The sequence below is a fragment of the Megascapheus bottae genome, chromosome 15 (genome assembly GCF_031878675.1).
Source record: "Megascapheus bottae isolate mThoBot1 chromosome 15, mThoBot2.hap1, whole genome shotgun sequence".
Classification (NCBI taxonomy): Eukaryota; Metazoa; Chordata; class Mammalia; order Rodentia; family Geomyidae; genus Megascapheus; species Megascapheus bottae.
The window spans coordinates 24,712,355-24,723,741 of NC_143523.1; the positions used below are offsets into that span (position 1 = coordinate 24,712,355).

The following is an 11,387-nucleotide window of genomic DNA, read 5'->3' on the forward strand; positions in this document are numbered from 1 at the left end:
AACAGAAGCCTGTTCCTATTCTAGGACTGTCTCAGTCGCTCTGACCTCATCCTCCCAGCCTGCTCTCTCAGTCCTCACCTTTACTACAACCTCTTTAAGCTGCTATAAGTGTCTAGGATAGATTCCTTGCCTCCAACCTTCTCTTCCATTCAGTGATAGGAATGAAACTCAGGAACAAGTGCATATTAAGCCTGTACTCTGCCGCTGAGCTACAGCTCAGCCCCAGGTTCCTAGATAAAACAAATGCTGTCTTTGCTCATATTGAGTCTTCTGACTGAAATGCTGCCATATGGCTGATAGGCATACAGAATTCAGTTTAGCTTGCTTTCCTAAAAGCTATCCCCACTGCTACAGCTTAATAGCACTCCTTGCTGGGTGCCAGTGGCTCATACCTTTAATTCTAGCTACCGAGGAGGCTGATATCTGAGGATCACAGTTCAAAGCCAATCCAGGCAGAAAAGTAGGAGACTTATCTCCAATTAACCACCAAAAATCTGGACATGGTGTGGCTCTAGTGGTAGAGCACTAGCCTTAGCAAAAAAAAAAAAAAAAAAAAAAAAAAGCTCAGGGACATGCCCAAACCCTTAGTTTAAGCCTCGGAATTAGCATTAAAAAAAAAACAACAACAAATGATGGAGTAAGGAGCTGCAGCCCAGTCCCCTTATTAGTTCTTATCTACCATGTGCCTCTTGCAGAGTAAAGCCCACGGGGTACAGAAGAAGGCTTACCGAGTGCTGGAGGAGGTGTGTGGCTGCACACAGGGCCCTGGGGCTCAGTTTGTGCAGAACCACCTAGATGAGCTGAAGAAGACCCTTCTGGACTCATTGAGGACTACGTCCTCACCTGCTAAAAGGGTAAGGGTGCTGGGGCCATAGCTCTGCTGACTGAGAATGGAAAGGAGTCTTTGAGGAGCTTGAGGAAGGTGAAGGTGGCACTGAAAGGTCCTGGGTGTTCTCTGTCTGCCTACAGCCCCGTTTGAAGTGCCTTATACATATTGTGAAGAAGCTATCAGCTGAGCACGAGGAGTTCATCACTGCCCTCATCCCAGAGGTGAAGGGAGGGTAGTAGGGGATTTAGGGGATTTGGAGTATGGTTTCCAAAGACCTATATGATTTGGGGGGCAGTGTTGGGGGTAAGAAGGGGCTGGGTATATGGGTGCCTCATGCTTTGGGGTATTTAGCTCAGAGCACTGGGTCAGTTAGGTATGTACTAATAATGCTGCCTGTCCAGGTGATCTTGTGTACCAAGGAGGTATCAGTGGGTGCTCGGAAGAACGCTTTTGCCCTGCTGGTGGAGATGGGCCATGCTTTCCTGAGGTTTGGCCCCAACCAAGAAGGTGAGGCTTTGGGTTGCAAACGGGTAGATTCTACATTCAGACTGTGAGAAAGCACCCCTCCAAGCTGCTGGGCAAAGGGCAAGGTTGGAGATTTCTGTTCTGCTCAGGACCTGGTCCTGAGCACGTTTTTACTCTCTGGCTTGTGTTAACCCCTATCCCCTACACTCCCTGGGAACCTTATGTGGCTTGTCCTTGTCTCTTCCCCTAGAGGCTCTGCAGCGCTACCTCATCCTTATCTATCCTGGCCTTGTGGGTGCAGTGACCATGGTCAGTTGTAGCATTTTAGCCTTGACCCACCTTCTGTTTGAGTTTAAAGGTGAGTATCTACCTATCTGGGAAGTCCTTAAGTTACTAGAGGGAGGATAAGATACCAGGAGTCAGGAAGTAGATCCCTCTGCCCCCAGCCCATAGCCCTGCTGCCCTGCCATCCCATCAGAGTGGGCAGAAGAAGGTAGACCAATGTCTGAAGCATAGACCTAGTCTTGCCATTCATCAACCACACAAAACCTTGAACCTCTAAGCCAGGTGCTGGTGGCTCAGGCCTGTAACCCTAGCTACTAAGGAGGCTGAGACCTGCGGATCTTGGCTCAAAGCCAAGTTTCTGTGAATAAAAGTTTCTGTGAGACTTGTATCTCCAGTTAACCACTCAAATGGAAGTGGTGCTGAGACTCGAATGGTAGAGCCTTGAGCACAGAGGCTCAGGGGTAGCACCCAAGCCTTTAGTTCAAGCCCCATAACCAACAAAAACAAAACAACTACAAAAACCCTTGAGCCTCTTTACTAACTTACTGGAAATTCTATTTTCCTAGCTCTGAAGTTGAGGACAGAAGTAGCTCACACCTTAGAGTGCTTAATGAACATAAGGTTTCTCCACAGGTGCACTCACTCCTTGGATGGCAATTAGAACTGTGTCAGGCACATGGGAAAGCTCCAGATGTTTGCTCTTACTAGCATTTGATCTGACAAGAGCAGGTGGCAGGTGCCACTTTTTGTGTGGTGATCTTGGATCTGATGTTGGCCTTTATGCTGTAGGACTAATGGGATCCAGCACAGTAGAGCAGCTACTGGAAAACGTGTGCCTGCTGCTGGCCTCCCGCACCCGAGACGTGGTCAAATCTGCACTTGGCTTCATCAAGGTGGCCGTGGTGGTCATGGACGTGGTGCACCTGGCCAAGCATGTGCAGCTGGTGGTAAGGGTCCCCTTTCCTTCAGTCTTTGAAGTGCTAGCACCTTAGGAATTTTTCTTTCGTAACAGCTCTTTGCCAGTAGTAGGACATTAAGGAGCCCAGGAGGGGACTCACAGGAGTATGCTAATCTGGCAAACAAGGAAAGGAAGGATGTCCTAGCTGCTTTGTACCCTCCCTTATTTTCTTTTCCATGGAAGCTTGAAATCTACAAAGCAAAAGGACCAGTAGGCAAACCCATTCCTTATTATTTAGATGGAGAAATGGTGACTAGAGATTTTGAAGGTCATAGTGAGTCTCAGGGCTGACGGCTGACTCTGGGCTCTCCCTCCAGGACCCTCTTATTGCCAGATTTTTTTTTTTTTTTTTTTTTTTTTTTTTTTTTTTTTTGCCAGTCCTGGGCTTGAGCTCAAGGCCTGAGCACTGCCCTTGGACTTTCTCAAGGCTAGAGCTCTACCACCTGAGCCTCAGCACCACTTCCGGCTTTTTTCTATGTATGTGGTACTGAAGAATCAAACCCGGGTCTTCGAGCATGCTAGGCAAGCACTCAACCACTAGGCCAAACTCACAGCCCTTCCATGACCCTCTTCTGCTACTATTTTTTCCCCCACTTTGGATTTTCCATCTGCCTGTTTGGGAAGACTCCCCTGTGAACTCCTACTATGGATGTGGAGGGATCTGAAGAGCCCTTTAGGATTAGGTCACTCACCCCTATTATACCAGGAGCCTAACCCAGGCTTGCACCAGCTAGACTGTATGCTAACCCTCTGTGCAGTCTACCAGTTATCTCAGTTTCCAGTGGATTGAGTCATGAGACCACCCCCCACCCCCCGGCCCAGATTTCTTTTTTTATCCTGGGAACATGGATAGAGTGGCTAGGGCAGGGATCTGCCACAGGTTATTAGACTTTATTAAAGCCCTTTAAAGGATGTGTTGGGGCACCATTTCCCCAGCCTCATTGAAGTTCTTGCAAATAAAATCTGCTGCCATGGGGCCGGGAGTTTGGCCTAGTGGTAGAGTGCTTTCCTAGCATGCACGAAGACCCAGGTTCGATTCCTCGGTACCACATACATAGAAAAAGGCCAGAAGTGGTGCTGTGGCTCAAGTGGTAGAGCCCTAGCCTTGAGAAAATCCAGGGACAGTGCTCAGGCCCTGAGCCCAAGCCCAGGACTGGCAAAAAAAAATCTGCTGCCTACATCTATCACCCGAGCCATGGTAGATGACCAGTGTAGCCAGATAGAGGGACATGTGGGATCAGGAGAAGGCTGGTGTTCCATAAGATTTGAAAGACCTAAGGAAATCTTCAGCTTTTGTGGCCCACTCAGGAACCATGTTACTGCCTTGTGCCTTGGTTTCTTTCTTGTAAATTGGGTTCATAGCATCTATCAAAGATCCAGTGAGAGAACAGTAGAGTGCCAATCAAGCATTATTCAAGAGTAAAGCAGTTATCCTAGCAGGGCAGTCAGGATTATGTCATAAAGAAGAGTCTAAGCCAGGTGGTTCAGGCCTGTAATCCTAGCTACTCAGAAGGCTGAGATCTGAGGACCCTGGTTCAAAGCCTGCCTGGGCACTAAAGTCTGTGAGAATCTTATCTCCAATTAACTACCAGAAAACACGAAGTAGCTGTGTGGCTCAAGGGGTTGGGTGGTAGCCTTGAGCTGAAGAGCTCAGGAATAGTGCTTAGGCCCAGAGTTCAAGCCCCATGACTGAGTTTAAAAAAAAATAGATAAAAATAAATAAGACTTCCCAGGTTCTGTAAGCATGATTGAATCAAGGAGGAGGCCAGTAGCAAGGCTGCTTGAATTCCCTGTCTCTGATCTGGATAGCAAGGAATAGTCAAGACAGAGTGCACACCACCTTCCTAACACTCTGGTATTCTGCCTGCCAGATGGAAGCCATTGGGAAACTGTCAGATGACATGCGTCGGCACTTCCGTATGAAACTTCGGAACTTGTTCACCAAATTCATCCGCAAGTTTGGGTTTGTACACTTAAAAGGGTCAGGTGGAGCAGGTGCACAACTGATGACTTGTGGTTCCTCTAGGGATTTCAGGAAAGGGTCCTTGAACACCTGCCTCTGGCGAATGTCAACTCATTCCTTCTTTATCTCCCTCAGATTTGAGCTAGTGAAGGGGCTGCTGCCTGAGGAATATCACAAGGTCTTGGTCAACATTCGGAAGGCTGAGACCCGGGCCAAGAAGCACCGAGCTCTGAACCAGGCTGCCATGGAGGAGGAAGAAGAGGAAGAGGAGGAACAGCCTGCTGCCCAGGGCAAGGGTGACAGGTGAGATCATGACAGAGTCCTGGGGACTTTGTGTCTCCCAGCCCAGAGCTTGTCCTAGCATTGCTTATTGGCCTGGGTCTCTTCCAAGAGTGCTCTAACTCAAGATTTCTGTCCTTAGTATTGAGGAAATTTTGGCTGACTCTGAAGAAGAGGAGGACAATGAGAAAGAGGAAAGAAGCCGGGACAAGGAGCAGCGGAAGCTGGCACGACAGAGGAGCCGGGCCTGGTTGAAGGAAGGTGGTGGGGATGAGCCTCTCAACTTCCTGGATCCCAAGGTGGCTCAGCGAGTCCTTGGTGAGCAAGAAGTGGCTAGGGCATGAGCTCAGAAATCAGATTTGCCTTGATGTTGAGCTGTTGAGTGGTAGGTAGCTTGTGGCTTTTGTGGGAGACCATTGGGAGTAGATAAGAAGTTGGTCCCAGTTAGGAGCAGAGATGTGTGTCCCACATATACCTAATGACAAACTGCACTACCAGCCACACAGCCTGGGTCAGACCAGGGCAAGAAGAAGGATCATGGCTTCAAGGTGAGCGCTGATGGCCGGCTGATCATACGGGAGGAAGAGGAAGTTGACAAGGTGGAGGAAGACGAAGGTGGTAAAGGTAGGGAGGGCTATACCCATTTGGGGAGGCAGCTGATTAATTTACACATGGGTTCATTTACAGCAGATTTTTTGTTTTGTTTTGGGGGGGTCGATCATGGAACTTGAACTGCGGGCCTCCCCCTTGAGCCACGGCCTCCCCCTTGAGCCACAGCGCCACTTCCAATTTTCTAGTAGTTAATTGGAGTTAAGAGTTACAGACTTTATTGCTCTGGCTGGCTTTGAACTGGGATCCTCAGATCTCAGCCTCCTGAGTAGCCAAGATTCTAGGCGTGACCCACCTGTCTGGGTTGGGTATATCTTTAATCCCAGCACTTGGGAGGCTGAAGCTGAGCTGTGCATATATACCAAGTTTGTTTCTCAACCATCTTACCCCCAGAAATGGCCATATTTTTCCCACTTATGAGGGGGGCGTTGTTCCCCTGGTCCGGGCACAAAAGGTCCTGAGACTCTTTATTGACAATCAGTAACTACTAGAAAATGGAAAGTGGGGCTGTGGCTCCAGGATTAGGGCAGTGGCTTTGAGCTGAAGAGCTCAGGGACAATGCGCAGGTCCAGGAGTAGGGCGGTAACCTTGAGCTGAAGAGCTCAGGGTCAGTGCCCAGCCCCCACCAAAAAGAAAAAAAAAGTTAGTGACCCTTCCTCCTGGTGAAGCAGGGAGAGGCAGGAGGAAAGGGTGGTTTGAGGACTCAAATGCTCACAGGCCTACTTTCTTTTTGACTCAGTAGAGGATGATGAGATGGCCAGTCTGATGGAAGATGTGGGCATCAGAAAAGTGAGTAATTCTGGCTTGAGCCTGGGACTGCAGTTTCTCAGCCCCCACCTGGCCTTCCACATGTATATGGCCTGCCATGCTCCCTGAATACCCAGTGGGTTCTCAAGGATGTATATAGCCGATTGTCAGGGCGAGTGTGGATGCATGCAAAGATGATATAACACAGCTGGCCATGTGGAGGCTTGGATACCTCTGAAGCACACCGTGTGTCTTTTAGTATCTAGCAGGTTGTCCTCATAACTGTCTCTACCCCCCTGATAGGAAGGCTGGGACTATTCTTATATCAGGGTGCCAGGGTTGCATTTATAGCCCTGGAGTAGCTCAGTGTGGAGAGTTGAGTTCTGTGCTTAGGATGTGAGCTAGAACTACTTCTCCACTGCCTAATTATGGTGTTGGAAAGTTATTCACCCCCCTGGCTCTGCATTTCCTCCTCTGTAAGTGGGAGGGGAGATTAAGGGCTCAGCAGATGAACTTTCATAATAATGCAAGTCACTGCTCACCCAATATTGCTCAAAAGCATGGTCACAACCCCTAGCTTACTAATTCCCTGTTTAACACTGCTTTCTATAGAAGAAGCTCAAGTGGCATAAAGAAGCTGAGGATGAGGAGATGGAAACGCCCCCTCAGTATCAAGGTGAGGTTTCTCTTGAAATATGAGGTTTCCTGTCATCTACATTAGTCAGAGGAGTTGCCAGGAGAGGCAGCATAGCCCTGAGCTTGCATGACCTGGCTGAGCCCAGTTAAAATCAACACAGACTAGCTGGTCTCACACCCAAGCTGAGTGGGGAGTACAGGGTAAGAGTCTGAATGTTAGGTCTAAGCATGGGAGCCCCCACCCTTCAATGACGTCTCTGAGCCTGGCTCCTTCCATCTACCCCACTCTTATAATGCAGCCTGTCCCTTTTCCTGGTAACTGTTCACTCCCTTGTTCACTCCCTTGTTGATGGTTGACAGGAGGACCTAGCCATAGGATCCCTTCTAGTCTCACCTCTGGCTCCCAGACTGTTGCCCTTTCTAGGAATATCAGGGTGGGTTCTTTATTTCCTTCTTCCCAAGATGTTTTGGAGGCTCTTGCTTGAGCCCCTGTTACAGAGAGCCTTGCTGTTCGCCTGGAGGGTGCTGATATGAAGCCCAATAAGGAAGGGCCTGTTTCATAGGTGAGGTCAAGTGACAACAGACCTGCTTGAGTTGAAGCTATAACTGGCAGAGCAGGGGGTGAACCTGGGCCTGTCTGACAATAAAGCTCATGCTCTTTCTCCTAGAGCTTGTGAAAGTGGAGCTTCAGAGAATGTGGGTCAGTGGGTAATGCATGTTTTTCAGAGGTCACTGATAAGTCTCTGAGAATTGTGTCAGAGGACCCCACTTGTCTACTCAAGGCAGGACTCTATTCTTGCTTTCAGAGCCAAGTTTCTGATTCTTTGCCTACTTGCTTCCCAGCAACCTGTTAAGAAAAAAAGGTGCCCTTTGCTTTGCAGAGTGAGGTGCCCTTTGTCTTGTTGCCCTGGCTCTCCTTGACTCAGTCTTTGTGTTCTCCCTACAGCTGGAGGCACTGGCATCCACCGACCCATGGTCAAGAAGACCATACCTGGGGCCGAATACAAAGCCAAGGTAAGGGCTGTGGGTGGAGTATAGTGTCCTCTATTGTATGACTGCTAGGGAGGACAGAGAGGAGTTGTGCCCATCACCGTGGAGAGCCACCTTTACGTATCCAAATAGACCTAGGAAGAAGGCACGCCAGGTCTTGTTGGCATATGAAGTTGAGGGCCTTGATAAATGGCCTTCCAGGGCCATAGATGCTCTTTGGGAAGCAGAGAATGAAGGGAAGGGAAGACAATGGAGCTTGTCAAGTCGGGTGGAGAAACAAAAGGGAACCCCATACTGTTTCTGGGAGAGAACTCCAACAGTCTCTTTCTCTGGGTGACCAGAAAGCAAAGGGTGACGTGAAGAAGAAGGGTCGGCTTGATCCCTATGCCTACATCCCACTCAACCGGACCAAGCTCAACCGCAGGTATGTTGGTGAGCCCAGCAGGTAGGGAGATTAAGGTTCCTTTTCTCAGACTTAGCTCTCAACTCAATTGCACAGGCCTCTTTCAGTTGTTGACTTTCATTAACTTTCACTTTGTGTTTTATTTTTTTTATTTGTTTCTTTTTGAAACAGTCTTACCATCTAACCCAGGCTGGCCTCAAACTTTAAATTCATCTATCTTAGCCTCTATGCCAGCTTTTTTAATTTTTTTTTTTTGTTGGGGGGCGGGGGTAGGATTCAGTTCTGGGGCTTAAATTCAGGGCGTGGGCACTGTCCCTGAGTTCTTTTGCTCAAAGTTAGTGCTCTAACTCTTTCAGCCACGGTGCCACTTCCAGTTTTCTGATAGCTAATTGGAAATAATTGGACTTTCTTCCTCACCTGGCTTTGAACCCTGATGCTCTGATCTTAGCCTCCTGAGTAGCTAGGCATGAGCTACTAATGCCTAGTGCTTTAAAAAAAAATTTTTCTTTTATTATTATAAAAGGAAGAGTTACAGTTATATAAGTCAAGAATATATTTTGGGGCCGGGAGTTTGGCCTAGTGGTTAAAGTGCTTGCCTAGCATGCACGAAGATCCGGGTTCGATTCCTCGGTACCACATACCTAGAAAAAAGCCAGAAGTGGTGCTGAGGCTCAAGTGGTAGAGCTCTAGCCTTGAGAAAGTCCAAGGACAGTGCTCAGGCCCTGAGCCCAAGCCCAGGACTGGCAAAAATAGAAAAAAAAAGAATATATTTTGTTTGGACAATGTCTTCCCATCACTTTTTCTCATCTTGTCAGCTTTTATTTTGATTTTCAATCATGCCACCTACATGTGGTTGGTGCCTACTGATTCTAATCATGGGCTGTGTCACTGACAAATTCCTCATCCCTTAATAGTTGTGTAGTTTCCTTTTTTGTTTCCCTTCCCTCAGTGGTCATTAAGTATGGTTCTTTGTAGAAGTAAAGGCTGCATGAAATGCTGTGTACAGGAATGCTTTGAAAATGAATTGTTCCTAGGAAAATAGGGTTCTAAATGTCAATCACAAGAAGCCTGTAGGCTGGGAGTTTCGCCTTGCAGTAAGAGTGCTTGCCTAGCATGCCCAAAGACCTGGGTTCAATTCCTTAGTACCACATACATAGAAAAGGCCAGAATGTGGCTCCAGTGGCAGAGCTCTAGCCTTGAGAAAGCCCAAGGACAGTGCTCAGGCCCTGAGTTCAAGCCCTGGGACTGGCAAAAAAAAAAAGTTGCCGGGCCGGGAGTTTGGCCTAGTGGTTAAAGTGCTTGCCTAGCATGCGCAAAGACTCGGGTTCGATTACTTGGTACCACATACATACAAAAAAGCTGGAAGTGGTGCTGAGGCTCAAGTGGTAGAGCTCTAGCCTTGAGAAAGTCCAAGGACAGTGCTCAGGCCCTGAGTTGAAGCCCAGGACTGGCAAAAAAAAAAAAAAAAAAAAAGTTGCCTTAGGGCCAGGAGTTTGGCCTAGTGGTAGAGTGCTTGCCTAGCATGCACGAAGACCAGGGTTCGATTCCTCGGTACTACATACATAGAAAAAAGCCGGAAGTGGTGCTGAGGCTCAAGTGGTAGAGCTCTAGCCTTGAGAAAAGTCCAAGGACAGTGCTCAGACCCTGAGCTCAAGCCCAGGATTGGCAAAAAAAAAAAGTTGCCTTTAAATGGAAAGATGGGTGGACAGAGTGCACTCTGACCTCTGTATGTACATTAGAGGAAGAGCCAAAGGGAGGGCTGTTTCCAGAGGGGTTGTACCCAAGTGGAATGGCCAGAGAAGGAAATGCACCATGTGAAGGCTGAGGCCACAATGTGTTCTGCCCACCTTGGTTGTCTTCTTCCTGCTGGGAGTGGCCATTGCTTGATTTTTTTTGATTGTTTTAGTTTTTTTTTTTTTTTTTTTTTTTTTTTTTTGCCAGTCCTGGGCTTGAACTTAGGGCCTGAGCACTGTCCTTCAGCTTTTTCAAGGCTAGAGCTCTACCACTTGAGCCTCAGCACCATTTCTGACTTTTTCTATGTGTGTGGTACTGAGGAATTGAACCTGGGTCTTTGTGCGTACTAGGCAAGCACTCTACCACTAGGCTAAACTCCCAGTCTGCTTTTTTTTTCCCCTCCATTCCCCACGCCCCTCTAGTCCTAGCATCTGAACTCGGGGCCTGGGCACTATCCTTGAGCTTTCTCAAGGTAGGCTAGTGTTCTACCACTTGAGCCACAGCACCATTTCCTGCTTTTTTTGTGTATGTGATATGAGGAATCAAACCCAGGACTTCATGCAGACCAAGCAAGCACTCTTACCACTAGGCCCTCCCGGCCTGTTGTTTTGCTTTTTTGACGTAGGGTCTTGCTATGTAGCCTGGATTATTCTAGAACTGATTAGGCTGCCTTAGCTTCCTGACTGCTAGGTTTATATGCATGCCTTACTACATTTAGCTTCTTTGACATTGTAAAGAGAGAGTGTGCCTGTTCTTAGTGAGATGTGACCCTTCTATTGCTTGTCTCTGCAGGAAGAAAGTGAAGCTGCAGGGACAGTTCAAAGGTCTAGTGAAAGCTGCCCAGCGAGGGTCCCAGATGGGACACAAACTCCGCAAGAAGGACCGACGTCCCTAAAACCCCAGGTTGCTCTGTGGTTCATGCTAAGCCCCCAAGCTACATGATAGCAGCTCCAGGTACACAACACTGGCAGGGCCTGGACTCTGAATGATGGGGTGAGGGCTTGGCTTTCAGAGATGCCTCAGATTTTGGAAGATCCAAGGGAGAACTACCCTTTATAGAGACATCCTGGCACCTGAAGCTGGGACTACACTTGCCTCTGAGTTGGCTCTGTGAGTTGTTTGCTTTCTGCCCAAAGTGGCTATGAGTGGGAGAGTGGTGATCTGCTTTTCCTCCAACTGTTCATAGTGCTGGGGCCTGGGTGTGTGAGTCTGCTATGACTGGATGTAGAATAAACATGCATCACCATGCATTTGCTTGGACACACTGTTTTGTACTTGTCCCTTCAGTTACCATAGCAACTTGAACCCGTCCTCTCCAACTCTCAGCTTTCAGTCTTCCCATCAACCTAGGGCTCCTCTTGGGTGTGATTTCCAAGTATGAAACCAGAAACAAAGGGCCCCAGGGCTATCCCTACACCCCAATATGAGGAACATGTTGCTTTGCCCCTTTGGTTGGTAAGTTTCTCTGGTGCATATTCACCCCTTATGA

At 48.2% G+C, this 11,387-nt stretch overlaps 1 protein-coding gene across 2 annotated transcripts in view; it reads left to right on the forward strand.

Moving 5' to 3' along the window:
- The window catches only part of Rrp12 (ribosomal RNA processing 12 homolog), a 36,068-nt gene extending 24,920 nt beyond the window's left edge, over positions 1-11,148 (forward strand). The window contains exons 21-34 of one of the 2 annotated variants that reach the window (XM_090346146.1): positions 696-854; positions 970-1,050; positions 1,231-1,336; positions 1,545-1,652; positions 2,369-2,526; positions 4,409-4,500; positions 4,636-4,803; positions 4,922-5,097; positions 5,278-5,403; positions 6,128-6,177; positions 6,748-6,811; positions 7,718-7,785; positions 8,103-8,185; positions 10,691-11,148. In XM_090346146.1, the coding sequence (XP_090202272.1) occupies positions 696-854; positions 970-1,050; positions 1,231-1,336; positions 1,545-1,652; positions 2,369-2,526; positions 4,409-4,500; positions 4,636-4,803; positions 4,922-5,097; positions 5,278-5,403; positions 6,128-6,177; positions 6,748-6,811; positions 7,718-7,785; positions 8,103-8,185; positions 10,691-10,793 (1,542 nt within the window). In that variant the 3' untranslated portion in view covers positions 10,794-11,148. The remainder of the gene's footprint in view (positions 1-695; positions 855-969; positions 1,051-1,230; positions 1,337-1,544; positions 1,653-2,368; positions 2,527-4,408; positions 4,501-4,635; positions 4,804-4,921; positions 5,098-5,277; positions 5,404-6,127; positions 6,178-6,747; positions 6,812-7,717; positions 7,786-8,102; positions 8,186-10,690) is intronic. The other variant, XM_090346147.1, reaches the window with a different exon arrangement.
- Positions 11,149-11,387: the final 239 nt, after the last annotated feature.